This window comes from Grammomys surdaster, unplaced genomic scaffold (assembly GCF_004785775.1).
Source record: "Grammomys surdaster isolate TR1022 unplaced genomic scaffold, NIH_TR_1.0 227, whole genome shotgun sequence".
NCBI lineage: Eukaryota > Metazoa > Chordata > Mammalia > Rodentia > Muridae > Grammomys > Grammomys surdaster.
Genome location: NW_021604672.1, coordinates 3,704,848 through 3,723,643, shown reverse-complemented (window position 1 = coordinate 3,723,643; position 18,796 = coordinate 3,704,848). Strand labels below are relative to the sequence as shown.

General features: G+C 38.7%; 1 protein-coding gene across 1 annotated transcript in view; it reads left to right on the top strand.

Moving 5' to 3' along the window:
* Nucleotides 1–18,796, top strand: part of Strn (striatin) — an 81,089-nt gene that overhangs the window by 17,926 nt on the left and 44,367 nt on the right. Inside the window, exon 2 of the mRNA XM_028773433.1 lies at nucleotides 13,788–13,891. Coding sequence (XP_028629266.1) covers nucleotides 13,788–13,891 — 104 coding nt within the window. The remainder of the gene's footprint in view (nucleotides 1–13,787; nucleotides 13,892–18,796) is intronic.

The window sequence follows — 18,796 nt, the reverse complement described above, 5'->3', positions numbered from 1 at the left end:
CCTCCCAAGTGCTGGGATTAAAGACTTGCGCCACCACTGCCTGGCAAAATTTCTAAAATTTAAAAAACTCTAAAAATGACAATCCCAAGAAGCTAAGGTTCTTAATGTTGTAGTTCTGGATGTTGAAGTCATGAAAACCACAATTCCTAAAGGAAATGAAAGGTTATGTAAGAAGGGTAGAGAGCTAGGAGTGTTGCTGAGAAGTAGAAAGCTTATCTCACACTGTGAGACACTACATTTGATCTAACACTGCGTCTAGAAAGAGCTGTAAATGGCTCAGTGGGTAAAGTGCTGCCACCCAGCCTGAGGACCTGAGTTTCCTGGAGCCCACGTGCTGAAAGAGAGAACTGATTCTCACAGGTTGTCTTCTGACCTCCACAAGCACACCTACACACACCCACATTTAAAGAAAATAAACAAGGGAAGAAACCATCCTATTCTGGGGAAGGGATTAATACTTTGATGTTGTATGCTTGGATACTTGCATCATTCAGGTGTAATGTATGTAGCTGTTCGGAGAGTCTATTATATGTTGATCCTGGTTGTGTGTAGCAGAGTTGGGTCCTTTGGCTTTGATTCCCACAGTAGCTACATTGACTTATATTCCTACCTGCAGGAGTGTGAGTGTTCTCCTGTTTCTCCCTAGCACATTTTTGTTTTCTTGATGCTGGCTAGCTGTTCAGATTGGGGTGTGAAGGAACATCAGTAGAGTCTTGGTTTTCCAATCCCTAAGGGTGATGAACATTTTTGTTTGTTTGTTGGCCATTTGTGCTTCTTTAGAGAAATGTGTGTCTGACTCGTTTGCTCATTTATTAATCAGATTTTTATTACTTTTGATATTTGAATTCTTGAGTTCTCTCTCTAGCCTACATATCAATCATCTTTCAGATCCCAGCTGGCACAGATTTTCACTCTCGTGGCCTTTGTTTCGCAGCCCATTTGTGGTTCTTTCTTTCTTTCTTTTTTTTTATTATTTTTATTTTTTATTCTTTTGAGACAGGGTTTCTCTGTGCAGCCCTGGCTGTCGTGGAACTCACTCTGTAGACCAGGCTAGCCTCGAACTCTCAAACTCAGAGATCCGTCTGCCTCTGCCTCTGCCTCCCAAGTGCTGGGATTAAAGGCGTGCGCCATCACCGCCCAGCCCATTTGTGGTTCTTGTTAACTTCTTTGTTAAGTGTTTTCAGAACCTCCTCTGCCTGTGTGTTGAGTGTTTCCTTGTGGTTGCTCCAGCAGCCTTGGAGCTTCAGGTTTTACATAGACCCTTTAATCCAGTCTGAGTTGATTTTTGCACAGGAGGAAAGGGATCTAGTTCCACTCGTTTACATTTGGTTTTGCAGCGTGATGTGTTGAACGAACAGGTTTGACTTTGAGCATGACTTGTTGAATGCAAATCTCTCTTTTCGGGCTGTTGGAGGTGGAATTGTTTTCCTTTCTTCTTTCACAATATGATTGTAATTGCTATGATAAAAATACCTACTCATGTTCATGTTTTGTTTTATATCCAGCTATGTAACTGACAGTATCATCACAGCACTTTTGGTGGCATCTTTAGGGAATATTTTTTTAATCGAAAGACTTAGATTGTCCAGTGTGATATTGTAGATGACTGTAAAGCATCAGAGTGTATGGAACTACTTATTTATTTGCTTGGCTATTAGTCTGTTTCAATGTGAATACAGTTAATCTACTCATAACTCCTATGCTTTCCTGTCATTTGTCCACCTTATATTTACAAAAATTTTATTAAGTAACATGACATGTGAAATATTCTGATTTTTTTTTTTTGTTTGTTTTGTTTTTCGAGACAAGGTTTCTCTGTGTAGCCCTGGCTGTCCTGGAACTCACTCTGTAGACCAGGCAGGCCTCGAACTCAGAAATCCGCCTGCCTCTGTCTCCCAAGTGCTGGGATTAAAGGCGTGTGCCATCACTGCCCAGCAGATTAATTTTAATAATAGTATTGTGAGTTTGGGGGTATTAGCTCTGTTTTACTAATAAAAGTGGGAGTTTAGTGAACTTAAATAATTTGCCACCACTAAGTAGCAGGACTAGATTTCAGAGGATGTGCTGGTGTGGTTGAATGTTTAGCATCTGTCTGGGTGGGCAGCCTTGTATCAGAACGAGGATTAAGATGATCATAAGGCAGTTAGTTACATGTCACGTACTTTGGAAAAGTCACTATGGAAAAGCTGGAAGTGAATCCTGTGTTAATAGTTTTTCTTTTATTTAGGAAAATACAGTGTTTTCAGACGTTTTTTTGTAGGAGCGAATACAGTTTCAATCTGCCAGTCCTCCAGCAGCACCCTGTGAATCCACACAGGGCGGAGGAGAGAGCTCAGCAAGTAGAGGCGCTTGATTTCGAGCCAGATCAGACCCAACTTCTCCATGATGCCTTTAATGTTCACAGGTTAAACAGAGGCACACACGTGCTTATATGCATGCACACATATAAATGAAAGAATGTAATAAAAATTAAGAGCCAGCAGAGATTGATAGTCTAATTAACATGCTAAGACAGGAATAACGGAGACAGGTAATTTGGCGCATGCCTCTAACTCCAGCACTTGGGAGGTAGAGGCAAGGGGATCTGGAATTTCAAGCTCATCTTTGCCTACATAGTGAGTTTGAAGACAGTTAGGGCTTCAGGAGACTTTGAAATTTTACAATAGGAGAAAACAGACTGAAGGCTGATATTATCTATGAAAATAAATGCAAATAGAAAACATCAGATATAGGGTAAGGTTCAGGCCAGGCCCATCTGGCTATATATACCTGAATATTTTTTAGAAAGTTTCTTACAGTCTGCTTTTCTCAATTCCTGCTCTTTATTAGCAAATATCCCTAACCTTCTAACATTTATTATAGTATTATGTTTCTTTGAGTGATAACCTTGTTTTTCTTCCTTTAGAAAAGTAGAATTCTTTTTAAAAATTTACCTTTTTAAAGATTTACTTTTGCTACTTTTAATTATATGTAGGTGTGTGTGTCTGCCTGTGGGTGTGCATGTGGGGCAGGAGCCAGTATAGGCCAGAGGCATCAGATGCTCTGGAGTGACGCATGATTGTGAGCCACATGATGTGGGAACTGAGGCCTGAACTCCAGTCCTTTGGAAGAACAGCAAGTGCTCTCAACCACTGAGCCAGCTCGGAGCACTTAGGAAATTAATCTTTTAAAAGAAATTAATGTTCACAACTTACTTTGTAGGCTTCTTAAAATAACTCATTTATTCTCTTCGTTTGTTTACCAACCTGTTTACTGATTATTGACCTAGCCTTTTTCTTTCCCTCCCTACTCCTGTCCTTCCCCCCTCCCATTCTTCCCTCCCCCTTCATTCCCTCTCTTTTCCCTTATGTCACTCATTTTCCTTGTTGAAACGTTTGCTGGCAATAAAATTATATTTAAAAGTGCATCTTTTATTCCTCTTGCTGACTGTCAGGAGGGGATTTTTTTTTTTTAACTAATCTGCTTGTCTGTTCCCTTTCTCAACTATCTCTTCAGGACGTGTACTTAATTAACTTTCAAGTAAATACTGTAATTTCTATTTAGCAAAGCCTGCCTCCTTTTTCTTTCCTTCTACTTTTGTTTTCTTTTTAAAGCACGCCTTGCTGTTGAGCATTGATCAACCTTGTACTGTTGTGTCAGCCAGCTGGCCTTGAAGAGCTGGTAATTCCCCTGCCTCAGCCTCCATATGGTAGAATTACAAGCATACACTACCATTCCTGACTCTCTCTCTTTTTTTTTTTTTTTTTCTTGAGACAGGGTTACTCTGTATAGCCCTGGCTGTCCTGGAACTCACTCTGTAGACCAGGCTGGCCTCGAACTCAGAAATCTGCCTGCCTCTGCCTCCCAAGTGCTGGGATTAAAGGCGTGCGCCACCACCACCCAGCCTCTCTTTTCTTCTTAACTGACTTTTTTCTCTCTCCAATTTGTTCTGAATCTTGCTGTCTTGATGAGAGTATTTTGGTATATCGACCTGGAAAATTCTATCTTAAATTGTGTTCTAAATCTACTTAAGAACATTGATGGCTTCTGATGGAGAATTTTTAAATGTTGCCTAAAAATTTGCTTGAAACATAAAAGATACTATGTTTCATAAAGAACTAGTTGTATATTAATGTATAGAAAACTGTTTTTTTTTCAAGTAGGAAATAGTGTATTTTGTGTTTCAAAGGAGATATTAGTGTGAGCTGGGTCATCTCAGAATGGAACACTGGAATACTTTGAAAATAAAAGGGGGTTATGGAGGGGAGAGACAAAGGTGAAGAAGGCACAGGTGTGGGGAGTCTCTGAAGACAGACACTTCACCTTGTCTACAAATAGAAATCGTAATTACAGAGGGTGAATGCTGTAAATATTAAGCTCAGGCTCTGGAGAATGTTGCCTGAGGTGTAGCCCAGGGCAGTAATTTTATTGGTTTAAAACATTTAGAGCTCTTGGAGCTTGCTAATGATAAACAATATCAAGTGTTGCAGAGGCTTCTAGTAAGCAGACTTCTTAAAACTTACAAGTTCTCCAGCAATGGAGGAGTGTTCCTCTGTCTCCACATCCTCACCTGCATGTGCTCTCACCTCAGTTTTTGATCTTAGCCATTCTGATGGGTATAAGATGGAATCTCAGGGCTGGTTTTTGATTTGCATTTCCCTGATGACTTAGGACTTTGAACATTTCTTTAAGTGCTTCTGGGCCATTTGAGATTCTTCTGTTGTGAATTCTCTGCAGGTCTGTATAAAACTGCATATACAGAAATATTTCTGTGTGGAAAATTTTGATAGGCTCATTAGTTTCTCAAAAGGAAAAGCTCATTGTAGAATAAATATATTAAAAATTCACTTTTGAGTAGAATTCCAATTGCATATGTATCTCCAGAGGTAAGTGGTCATCCCGCTGTATTTTATTTGTATTTTTTTTATAATCACTGTTTCTGCCAGTACCTGTTTCTGATTCTCTGTGGATGAACTATGTGCTACTTTTATATATTTATGTGTAAAATATATATGCCTATATATTTTATGCAAGATTTGCTTCTTTGGTGACCAAGTTACCAGACCTCATGTTTCGCCTTCATTTACTGATGGAGGGGATTGCAGGCTATTCTGTTGCATTGTGCCAGTAATTGTGTTGGAAATCAAGTAGGGCTCAGTCAATATTGCTAAATGAGTAGTAAAAGACTCTAACCTCATTAGAAATATGTTGTGAATAGGAGTATTTTTTTTTTTTTTTGAGAAAGGCCCTTGACATGTGGGCCAGATGTGTTTTGAACTCAATTACTATGTAGCCCAGGCTGGCGTCAAATTCAGGATCCCTCTGCCTCAGCCTCCTGAATGGTGGGATTAGAGGCATGTGTTACCATGCCATCAAGAACATTTTAGTTTTTCTTTTCTATATTCTTCTTTACAACAGTTTAAACTAGTGGACAGTAGATATTTCTAAACATGCAATAGAACGTATCATCAGGTTTGATCTCTTTATCAGGAGACTGCTATTATTACAGTCATAAGTAAGAAATTTGGAAGAGATTTAGAAAGCTAGTCTTTGTGGGCCTGTTTGCAAATTTTTGGGGAGAAAAAAGTTGGGCTCTGAGACAGATCCACCCCTTGCTCCACTGTGTCCTGTTTATTTGGTTTCTAACTATGTCACTGTATAAGTTAGAGCTGCTCCAAATTCAGCCTCAGGTCTGTACTAGTTTGGCCTTGCAGCACATGGTAGAAGTGCCGCTTCCCAGGTCCCACTCTAGTACCCATCAGTCAGAAACAGCTGTCACTTTAACAGATGCTCCAGACAGCAGTAGGTTGTGGCTGTCTTTAAGGATGGCCTGCAGCCATGTTGTGCTCAAGAGAACTGCCTAGTGACCTAAGGTAGGTATACCCAGACCTCTCCAGGGAACAGGTGTAGTTCTAAGGCCTTCTGTTGAGCATGCGCACATTGAGACCAGCTTTCATTACCTTCACTTCTCAGCATAAATGAGCCATAGTGCTGACTTCAAGTTCTCCTGTTGTTTGCATTTAGATTAAAAGTTGAAAACCTCCAATTAGTCATGCTCTCCAGTGCCTTTTGTTTATGATATTTATGAAAATGAATGGCCTTTATGTCCCACAACAACTGACCAAAAACAAAAAAAAACCAACCAAACAAAAAAAACCTGTTGGAACCTGTTTTTCAAGACAGTTTCTCTGTGTAGCCCTAGCTGTCCTGGAACTCACTCTGTAGACAAAGAACTCGAACTCAGAAATCCACCTGCCTCTGTCTCCAAAATGCTGAGATTAAAGGTGTGCAACACCATGCTTGGCTTCAATTTTGAATTCTAACCCTTTAAAGTTTAGAATGCTGAACAGTTTATAATAGTCTTAAAGCATGAGGTACATTTTATATGTTTTAATTGTTTATTAATACTGCGCATATAGATAAACCTGGTTAGGGATAGAATTCTGGGGAGTCAGTAGTCTAAGACTATTGCTGCTTTTAGTGCAGCAGAGCTTTCTAAAAAAGGTTGTTCACGTGCAATTATGATAGTGGGGAAGTTTTCCTATGACTGTAAACAGCTGAGTGCATCACCTCAGAGACCACTGGAGGCCGGTGAGTTCATTTGCTCTCTGAGGCCTCTCCTTTCAGATGAGCTCCACTGCCAGGGTACATAGGCAGTGTTTTCCAGGCATCTCTTGAGCTGCTGCCTTTTGTCCTCTCACACTGCAGAAACTGTCTCTGCAGTGTGTGTGCCCCTCCAGTGTTGTCAGTGGAGGTGTATTCCTTTTCTCTTTTTGTCACCTTAGTTCATTTGTGAGGACACTGCTCCCTGGGATGCACACCACTTACATTGTGGTACACCTTTTTATTTCTCGCTTAAAAATGAGTTTTGACTATAACATCCAAAAACGGTCTACAAATAGGTGGCTTGGGAACTAGATTTGGTAGATGAGTGTGTTTGGCTGTAATAGCTTTTCATTAAAACACTTTAAAAAGCATAATGGCATGCTTAGGGACAACCTTTAAGAGGTGTAGAAGGAATGTGAGGGTAATTTAAACTCTTGGTCTTCTGTCTCAATCATCCTATACTTGGAGAAACATTTATAGTTATTACATACTTGAGTTATTCTAAAGAAGTGTAATGATGACTTTATCCTGTTTCTTTTAAGAAAAGTTGAATGTCTGCAATCCACTCCTCTCTCGTTCTCCCTTTCCTTTTCCTCTGTCTTGTATATAGTTCTCTGCCAATGTATTTACAACTGTCTGTGCCAGTAGCCACTTAGTGTTCCCTGATAGATGTTTTCTCTCCCTGACTTGCCCCTTCTTTACCTTTCCAGCCCTCTCTTCCTTCTGTGTTCCATTCTGCCCCTTTTCAGTCAAATAATCCAACTCAGACAAAAGTATAGTGTGAAATGTTGGCAATCCCTTTACCTGTAATTTATGTTTTAAAAAAACCTTTACTTGTAATTTTATATTTTAGAGAAAACTAGATGTATACCAGTTGTGACTTAGGCTTGTGCTTCTTATAAAAGGAAGTAGTTTCCATGAGTAGCAACACATGGTTTAAGGCTGTTTTCCAGAGGGAGATGACAGGATTGACATTGCTCTCTCAGTTCTGTCCCTCTTCTCAGAAGCATTGTTTCAGACACTTATTTCTCCAGGTCTACTAATACTTTTTAACCTGATGGAAAATGCCTTGTACATATAGTCTTGTCCGTTTTTTAATTTACCATTTTACAATGTGGCATTATACTTGGAAGATACCTCTCTAAAATGGCTGGTTTAAAGAATTTGCAGACTAATAGATGTCATCCATTAGAGGGGGAAGCTGATTCATACCACCGCATCATGGAAATAAATGCCTATTTTCCATCATTTATTATTACTGTTGTTGTTATTGTTAGTTTGAGTCAGGACCTTGTTATTTCCCTAGGCTGATCTTGAATTTGTATAATCTAGGCTGCTGGTGGATTAGAGACTAAGTCACAATAAAGAGAAAAGAGCAATGGGATTTGACATTAACTAACTAATTGATGTGTATTTACTTGAGATAGTTAGTGTCTTGTTATGTAGCTCAGGCTAGGCTCCAACTTTGAATCCTCCTTCCTTAGCGTCCTTCATGCAGGGATGGCAGGCATGTGCCACTGTGCCTAGCTTACATTATGTGGTGGTTTGAATATGCTTGGCCCATGGGAAAGATACTATTAGGAGGTGTGGCCTTGTTGGAAGAAGTGCACCACTGTGGGTAGGCTTTGAGGTCCCATGCTCAAGCTCTACCCAGTGTGGAATGGACCCTCCTCCTGGCTGTCTGCAGAAGATAGTCTCCTCCTGACTGCCTTTGGATCAAGATACAGAACTCTAGGTTCCTCCTCTAGTATTATATCTGACTGCATGCTGCCAGGCTTCCCACCATGATGGTGGTGGACTAAACTGTAAGCCAGCTCCAATTAAATATTGTCCTTTGTAAGAGTTGTCATGGTCATGGTGTCTCTTTACAGGAATGAAACCCTAAAACATGGTACTTTGACATTCTTCTTTTCATTTTCTTTATTAAAATATTATTTATTTAATGCATATGAGTACACTGCAGCTGTCTTCAGACACACCAGAAGAGGGCATCAGATCCCATTACAGATGGTTGTGAGCCACCATGTGGTTGCTGGGAATTGAGCTCAGGACCTCTGGAAGAGCAGTCAGAGCTCTTAACAGCTGAGCCATCTCTCCAGCTCTGACAGTTTTCATACTTAAGTTAGTTTTGAACATCGTTTTACTATATTTGAGTCTTTTAGATTTTCTTCTGTCTACATGTTCTCTATTTTTCTGTTGAGTTCTTGGTGTTGTTCTACTGATTTGTAGGTATTCTGTATGTATTAAGGAAAAAAATCTCTTGTCATTTGTGCTGTTCATAGTTTTGTTTTGATATTTTTCAGGAAGTATCTTATTTTTCAAAATAGTTCTTCAGCAGCTTTTAAATTACTGTTTAAAAAATTTATGGGACACACTGTTTAAAAAAATTAGAGGACATTCATTAGTCTTTTATGGCCTCAGGATGTACCTTAGGAACAACAGCCAGTGTTACCCACTGGTCTCCACACATGTACAAGTGCTCACCAGCACATGTGCATATACATAAACATAAATGAAGAAAGAAGCAGTGTAGTTTCCTCTAGCCCTAGGACTGCACTTTGCATGTGCTCTGCCATACCTTTGGACCACTTGTCAGTTTTAAATAATCTGTGTTTGAGGTTTGTTTGTGTTTTAGGCTGTCTTGTATCATAGGTGTGACTTTTGAAGTGACTGTAGAACTATAATGTGTTTTAAATATTTAGAGCTTTTGGGAAGGAGAGTGGCTCAGCAGTTAAGAACACTTACTGGTTTTTGCAGAGGACGTGGGTTTGTGTCCCAGCACTCACACGATGACTCGGCTGTCTGTGACTCTAGTTACAGGGGATCCAGTGTCCTCTCCTGGCTTCCACAGACACCAGGCATGCATGAGGTGCACATATACATGCAAGCAAACACCCATACACACAAAATTAAACAGCCATCAAAATTTAAAACATTTTAGAGCTTTTACCTAATTTTGCTTGCTTGCTTTTTATTTCTATGTGAACTTTCAAATTCTGGTGCTTTAAATTTTTCATTAAATTTTCTGGTGGCTTGCAAAATATTTAAATATTAATTTAGGAAGAAATAAAGTCTTGTAATATTGAGTTTATTTAAGAACATGAAAAATTTTTATAAGTTCTTATCATTTTTTTGCTACCCCTTAGAGTATTTATAATTCAAAAAGAAAACAGAAATAACACAAATGGTTTTAATGTCTATTTTCTTGGAGTTTTATAGCATTCATCCATATTATTTGCAAATATTTTCTCTTTCTATTTTTACATTTTTTCTCAGTATTTTCTATTTTAGTATTTTTCTATTTTTACATTTTTTCTCTAAGCACATTGTTTAATGATAACGTTAAAATGGATATTTTTGTTTTGCTTCTGACTTAGTTTCAGTACTCTTAGATTTCTCTGTATATGTTGTTGGCTTTTGGATTGAGTTGGAATCTTTTATTTTCAAGGTTTGTATTTTGTATCAAATTTTCTTTTAAAAAGCCAACAAGAAAAATCTTAAGCTGAAAGAATAGTTGAGAGGACCATTCAAAGAATTTGTTTTTCCCTGAGCTATAAGGGTTAGTTGCCAGCTAACCTGATAGTCTGTTGGCTCCAACTGAATACTTCGGTGTTTGTTTCATACAAACAGTGGTATCCTGTGTGACACTCAATATCAGCATCAGAGAGCTCACACTGATAGATTAGTACTTCTCAGGCTCCATTCTTGTTTTATCATCTGTCTTCCTAATGTCTCTGCATGATCCACTACAGTTTAAAATCATGCCTTGCATTTGGTTTCTGGTCTATTTAGTTCTTGCACCTGAAACAGTCTTTCTGTGGCTTTATGAATTAACACTTTTGAAGATCACAAGAAAATTGATGTGAAAGAACTCTCATGTTGAGTTTCCTCAATGTCTCCTTCATCCTTTATAAAAATGTCTCATAACTGAGTTGTAAAAGTAACTTTCATTCACCTGGTGTAATTGTCATCTTGGAGGCTTACTGATGAATAAGTTCACCCTTTCTAGTTCTTTCTGAACTAGAAATTCCTCCATGCTGACTAATTCAATCTGGTCTCTCTTGACTTCTCACTGAATATCTCTGCTTGGCCTCAACCTAACTCTGGCAGTCTGTTCTAATATTCTGGCTTCTCGTTCTCTGGCTATAAATTCACAGACTGAATGGAACTGATGGATTATGCTCAACTCCACTGCGCTCAATGCACTGACTCTGCACTGGCCCTCTCTCCCTCTGTTGCTCTTAAATAGCTTCTCTTCCTCTGCTGTTCTTGTGAGAGTTGGGTGTATCTTATCTCTGACTCATCTTCTGTCAGGTGTTTTTCTAACTCATCACTTTGTCTGCCCCTCAACTAGACGTCACTTTCAAACTGGACTGCTTCCTTCTACAAACTAATTTTACCTGAAAGGTGTCTACTAAGGGTGTGTCTGTTTTACAGTCAGAGAAATTAAAGGTGTGTGGTGTGTCTGCATTCCAGCCAGGTCACCCAGACCTAGGTCATTGGATGTGATCCTTTGCCAGAGTAGCCATGCTGGTGGATTAAAATTCCCTTATGTCTTTCCCCTTTCTGTTTTAGCTAATAATCATGCACAGTTTTAACTATTACAACAGAAACAGTAATTATTCCCATCAATGTAACAGTCCAAATGTCATTAGGAAGATGTGCTAATGTGATGATCCTTGTCCTGTAAGTGTGGTGTCAGCAAGTTTCAGCATCAAGGGTTTCAGTCTGCCAGTCTGATGACAGCTAGTTTGTTGAGCTGTCCTATGCAGGGGGAATCAGCTTTCTACATCTTCTGAGTTGCTGTCTGTCTGTATCTCTTCCTTGAGTTGTGCCTTTCATGTAGAAGCTTCTCTTACTTGGATCCGATCTTTATCAATTTTAATGGAACCCATAGTCTTTCATCACCTGTGGAAATGTTGACAAAACCTTCCCCAATTTAGCACATTCTCTGACTTCATTCTGATGTTAAAATATCTTTACACAAGTTGATATATTGAGCACTTTGTCTACTCAAAACTTTCAGCAGCTCTTGTTCTTGCCTTAGTTACATTAAAAATGTAAAGTTAATAAAGCACTATTCAGTCTCTTTATGAAAGGATAGAACAGAGGAACAAGTTGTAGGAAGACAGTCACGTTGCCAGTGGGCTGGAGACTCAGTTGCAGTATAGACCATGTTATAGGTTAAACTGTAGAATCATCCAGGATCAATGGCATGTCAGAAATTCAGAGACAGCCAGAGAATACAGAGAATGAAGTTACACTGATTAGGTTCATTCTTTTTTTTTTTTTTTTTAGGTTCATTCTTTTTAACACTAATTTTTAAAAGAATATATATTTCTCTTTCAACACAATTGATTTCTTCATGAGATGGCTTGGGCTGACACTTTCTTGCAATGAGCTTTCTTTTTTTTTTTTTTGGTTTTTCGAGACAAGGTTTCTTTGTGTAGCCCTGGCTGTCCTGGAACTCACTCTGTAGACCAGGCTGGCCTCGAACTCAGAAATCCACCTGCCTCTGCCTCCCAAGTGCTGGGATTAAAGGCGTGTGCCACCACTGCCCGGCAAGCTTTCATTTTTATTGCTTGAAGTGCATGTACCATTATTCTACTTATGTCATTTTATAATACATGTTTTATACACACACACACACACACACACACACACACACACACACACATATTCATTTAAAGCATTGCATTTTAGGATCTTTGAGTAGTGAACAGATTCTATGGACATACCGTGTCTTTTCTGTTTATCTAAATGTGAAGGCCTGTTTATACAGTTGAATTGTTGTCAGCCTTTTTAATTATTTTAATAAGGAAAATATCTTTTTAATTGAAATAAAAAAATTAAGAGATTTTTGAAATAATAACAAACATATCATATTACTTATTTATAATTTAAGGTTATGAGAAGACTGGCAAATTAGATTTTATATTCATTATGATACTAAATAAGTAGAATTGAGTCTTATTTAAATTAAATGGTACTAAGTTCATTTCTTTACTGAACCATAGTTGGACAATCCTCAGAGTTCTTCAGGGATGTTTTAAAGTCATTCTTTCTTTTTTTAATGGAAAGCAGTGCACGTATGCAAACAACGGCTATCTCTGTGGGTTGGCATGGCAGAAATGGGTGAGAGGAGCATGGGCAAATAGTAAATCAGTGGCTAGCTTAGATACATCTTGGATAGAGCTCCTTCCTGCCTGTATAGAGATTTTAAATTGCTTGGATAAGCTAACATTCCAACACTTGCCGTTCTTTAAGGACAGATGTTATTTCCACCCTCAGTAGCCTAGCTCCTGAAAAGCTGTTCTTTCCGGTCCCTTTTCTAGTGAAGCTGAAGTTGCTTATCGTCTGTCTCATGATGAAATGCACATTCAATATGCTGAGGATCTGGCATCTGATCCTCTCTTCCATTTTCTCTTCATTTCCTTAAAGGAGATGAGAGAAGAGAGCTATTTATTGTTTGTAGGGTATCTAGGATTAAGTTAAGGACTTTCTTGTAAGATTTAGATATATCAGGAAACTTGTAAAACTTCATCCATATATGCAGTGCATCTTGGTCATATCCATCTCCCACGCCCTCCCTTCAGCTTCCCCATACCCTGTGCTTCCCCAACATGTCTCCTGTCTTCCTTTCAATTTCATTTTTTTTTTTAACCCTACAGAGTTCAGTTAGTGCTGCCATAGGCTCAGGTCTATTCATCCACTGAAGCCCAGGTAACCTGCCAGTGCACTCCCTAAGAAGGGCGACACAGTCCTTCTCACCAGCCATTAGTTGCCTTTGTCTTCTTGAAGGGTGGGCATGGAGCTCTCTTCCCTTCCGTGCTGAGTGTTCAGCTTTCTTCATCTTGATTTTAAAACTCTTCATTTGGAAGAATTTATAAGAATTTTGGTCATATTTTACTTTCCTGTCTTCATTCTTTATAAAAATGAAACCTCTTCCAAGGTGTAAAATACCCAATACTGTTTGTGTTTTCTGGGTTCTTAGGGAAGATGGGCACCACACATTGTCATGGCCTTTTCTGAAGTAGACCGGTCTTAGGTCTCCTGTGGATATATGTTCAAATCAAGACTTTCCCCCGTTAGTTTGCATTGTGACAGATTTGAAAAGGAATTGTATTGATGTCTGCTATTCTAAAAGCTCTTTTAAAAATGTAGTTGTTCTGAACTGAGTTTTGCTTTTCTCTCCTTTTCAGGCTCAGATTGCTTTCCTTCAGGGAGAGAGGAAAGGTCAAGAAAATTTGAAGAAAGATCTTGTGAGGAGGATCAAAATGCTGGAATATGCTCTGAAGCAGGAAAGGTAATTCACTAAAATCCCATGTCCTGCCATTGTTATTCTTATGGTCCTAAACTAAAATCATATTGTAATACCAAGTGCTCTTGAACCCAGAGCATCGAATGGACATCCTTATATGATTGCAATGTTAATATTATATGAAGAACAGTCACTTAATTCAGTAAGGCAGGTGACACGGTATAGAACATTCTGCACACATTTCTTCACACTCTGCTTCTTCCTTGATTTACTGTCGTCCATTCCTCTCTGTCCCACTTTCCACTTTTTACTATTTATTTATTTAGGTTTGTGTATTTTGAGCCTGGGGTTTTGTTACAGCCTAGGCTCTTACCCCCGACTTACCCTTCATAACCTCAGCTCCAATTCTTCATCAGCTGTTTCTTAATTCCCAGGTGCTAGGCTTATGAGTGATCCTGCTCATCTGTATTTTTTTTCCTTTCTTTTAATATAGTTTTTGTTTATTAGTCTACTTTTCTTTTCATGGTTTTGAGGATCGAACCTAGGATCATGTGTATGCTGTACAAGTATTCTCCCATTGAGCTATATGTCTAGTACTCAACCATTTATTTATACAGTAATATTCTATTTTAATTTGTAAAGAAAATTTTATAATTTCTCCCCTTATTATAATGCAATATTCAGTTTGATATAGTTTCTCTAAAAATTACTCTGATAGTATCTCTTCATAAGCTATTTTTTGGTTTTTGTTTTGATTTGGTTTTTTGCATTTTATTTTTGTGTTCCTTTATGAGATGTCTGTATCTCTCCAGGAGGAAAGCCTTCCTATTTTGGTAGTGTTTCATTTGGGTTTTAAGTAAAGGCAAATAGGTCACATGCAAAAGTTTTGAAAATTATCATGTGGATTAAGTTTCTTCAATGGCTAGTTTTTGGATTTATTTGTCAGCAGTCTGAAGTGGTTCATTATTTTCAGTAATCGGAACATTTGATAACCTGATATTAGAATGCTCTGTTTTGTTAATTTTTTTTGCCTTATTTTATAGTCACTTGTTTTTCTTTTGTTTTTGAAGTTGGCAAATGGACTGTTTGTAAAACCACCATAACATAATTTTAAACGTTGAGGAATTGATATGCAAGAGATTTCTCTTGTTGATGAAAAGTAAATTAATTTTTCCCACACCTTAAGAAGTTGAGAGAAAGCTACATTAGGGAGATGGAGAGAAAAAAAAAGTTTAAAAATAGGTAATATGCAAGTGCTTAAGACCCCAGACTTTCTTCAGTGCAGGCTTCCCCAGAAGTGGGGAGTTATAGACAGTAACAGAAGACATACTGTGAGTAGCTACCATGCATGCCCTACCCTACTTTCTGTTTCTGTGACAACCTACCAAAAACTAACTTGGTGGGGGAAGGTTTTATTTCATGTTAGAACCATGATCACAACCCATCACTGAAATACATCAGAGCAGGATGTCATGATAGGAACTGAAGCAGAGACCGTGGAGGAATTCTGCTTACTGGCTTGTTCCATTTGTTGCTTTTTCGCCTTCATTTTTAGAAATTTATTTATTTTTATGTTTATGGTTATTGCTCCTGTGTAAGTGTTTGTGTATCACATGTATCACATGTAGAGGCCAGTAGGGGATTTTGGGTTCCCTGGAGCTGGAGTTACAGACAGTTGTGAGTTTCCATGTAGGTGCTGGGAATTGAACCCATGACCCCTGAAAGAGCAGTGAACACTCTTAACTGAGCCATCTTTCTAGCACCTTCATTTGCTTTCCTATACAACTCAGGACCATCTGCCTGTGAGTAGCAGTGTCTGCAGTGGACTGAGCCTGCCAACATTAATCTTCAATCTAGAAAATTTCCACAGACCAGGCTGATGGAAGCAATACCTTAGTTGTGGTTTCCTTTTCCCTAGATAACTGGAGTTGTGTCAAGTTAACAAAAACGAACAACACAGTGTCCAGACCTAGAGGCTTAAAACTAAGTAATTATTGTAGAGTTCCAGGTCAGATCTCCCAGACTGAATCCAAAGCCTGCCCTGTTTATCATTTACCATAACGCCATTTGTTACCTATAAGGCAGTAGAACGGAAACATACCAGTACTGAAGTTAACAGAAGTTAACAGAAATGCGTGTGTGCATGTGCGTGTGCATGCATGTGTGCATATAAACTACAAAAGTCCACTGAGATGCTCAGTGCTGTGGCAGAAATGTACACATGGTATATAAGGCGGTCAGAAAGCAAGAAGCCGTGTATTACTGTCTGCAAGTGGCTTGAGCATCGTCATGTGGATAAGGCGCCTCGCCAGTCAGGCATACACAGAAAGCAGAGAGGACACACTGGAACCAAGAGGTGTGCTCAGTAATTTGTAGTCGTGTGTGTGTGTGTGTGTGTGTGTGTGTGTGTGTGTGTAGTGTAGTGCACATTACTTGTTATTTGATGACCAGAGATGGAGACAAGTACAAGAGTCAGATTGTGGTGTCTACTTAAAGAGTTCAACTTTTATCTTAAATATGGTAGGAAACATGGAAAACTTTCAAAAAGGTTTGTATCAAATGATCTTGAACTTACTGGAGAGTTGCAAGAATTTTTTTATACTTTTTACCCAAATTTACCAATTTACGCATTCATCTTTGTCTAATTATGCTGAGCCTGTTGGTTTTTTCTCCTAAATTATTTGCTTAACTTTTCTAAACTAGTTTAATATATAATTTCTTTTTTTTTATTTCTTTTCTATTTTCTTAGAGTAAGGAACTCTTATCTAAGCAAGCACTATCCAAACTTATATACTAACTATATCTATATCTTATAACTATATCTAAGTATATACTAACTTGTTCAAGCAAGTATTATTGTTAATAAAACTTTATGCTGGTATGATTCTGTTACTTGTTCAGGTGCCCTGATGGTGATCTTTATAGTGGACCATCTCCACTTCCGGTGTCGGATCATACTGCTAGGGAAAAGTTTTAAGTTTGAAATACATTTTAGAAATATCTCCCCGGGAACAGTACTAGAAAGATCTTCTTATCAGGGCAGGAAAATTATAATAAATGAGAAATAATGAACATAGCACTTGCTGGAATATAGTAGTATCTGCCATAAAGCATTTAAGTACAAAGAATATAAAATTTGGAGGTATAAAAATGTGAAGATGGTATGCTAAGAGAGAAAGCAAAGTCAAGAAGGACTCCCTAGGCTTCTGTCTTGGAAGGAGCTGTGGAACGAGGCGAGCATGCAGAGGTGAGTTGTGGTGTGAGGAACAGCATAGGAGAGGAGAGCGCTTGGAGCCATGGGAAACGGGTGCTTAGGAAGGGGATGAGGAGGAAGAGCCAAAGCAGGTGTGATTGAGGAGGAAGAGGAGAGCTGTGCTTGGAGCATAGAGGGAAGAGGGAGGTAGTCTCTGAAGAAGCTGTTGCTGACCGTGGTCACTGGGGCTCACCATTGGTGCCTGCTGATGCCCTTGACACTCTTGACACTCTTCCCAGAGGTGTTAAGAATAGGAGCTAGGTCACAGGAGAGGGAAGGGAGAGCAGAGGCAGCGACTGGCTGTCTCCACATGGTTACAGAACAGAAGAGATAATGAACTAGCTAAGTCTAGGAGGATTTTCTTTTCTACCCTGCCCCCTTTTCCTTTAACAGATATATTTAAAACTAATTTGGGTTCTCTGAGTGTTCATGAGGATGATTTGGGAGTTTTTCTGCTCCAGTGGCACCTCCCCCAATCCCCTTTGGTTCAGTTTGATTAGTTATTTCCCTGGGATAGTCTTGATGTGTAGCTAAGGCTGGCCTAGACCTCACATTCATTTGCTGTACAATCAGTATATTCTCTGGGTGCTGGGATTATAGGCGTACCTCACCATGCACAGCTGCAATGAAACTTTTAAAAGAAGGTTCATCATTATTATTATTATCAGTAGTAGTAGTATTTTGTGTGTGTGTGTGTGTGTTTTACCTGTATGTATGTGCAACATGTGTGGCGTGCTATCCACAGAGGCCAGAAGAGGGTGTTGGATCCCCTGGAAACTTGTGAGCTGTAGGTGGGTGCTGAGAACTGAACCTACATCCTCTAGAAAAGTAGCTAGTGCTCTTAACTGCTGAGCCATTTCTCCAGCTCCTGCAGTGACACTTCTTCAGGTTATGAAATTAACAAATACAAAGCATGTTCTTTGTATCATGGAACATTTAATTTCTTTTCAGTGCAAAATTATTTCTGTTAGTACTTTAATGCTAGGTATTACAAATACATTGTTGAATTCTAGAATACTCCAGTGTTTTCTATACTGGAATTAATTTTCTAATCCCAGTAATAGTAAAAAAAAAAAAAAGAAAGAAAAAAGAATGGATTGAAGAAATTTGAAACAGAAACATGGAGATATGCCTTGGCCTATTTTAACTTTTTAAATTTAATTTGTTACATGAGTTTATTGCAGTAAAGTTACAAGTAGAAACATCATACAGCAAGATTAAGGCAGTCACACAAAGCCTTGCGCGTTGTGCCTCTCGGTCAGTCGTACAGGTAGAATGGCCACCTTGACCTCAGAGCATCACTTCTGGCTTTAGTCAGTTACCTTTGTATAACACTGGTCCATTTTAAAGTCTAGACATCAGGGGCTTTACCGGTAAACAAGTAATGATCAATTTAGGTTTTCTAAGTTCCCCTCTGTGAAGAGCCAAAAGAAAATAACACTGACTCTTTAGATGGACTACTCACCTAGCAATTAATTTATCAAAGCATTCCTTAAAGCATGATAAAGTTTACAGGTGAAGCAGGTTATACATTCCTTTCAACAATGCAATGTTTGATTTGACATTTTTTTCCAGCAATTTTCATTCTAAGGAAGCTCAGCTCTACATAAAATCAACTCTTCTCATGTTTCCCGTCTTTCTCTGGCTGCGGTCACTTTTATCTTTACTGTAAGAGTCCACATGTCTTCTTGTTTCTT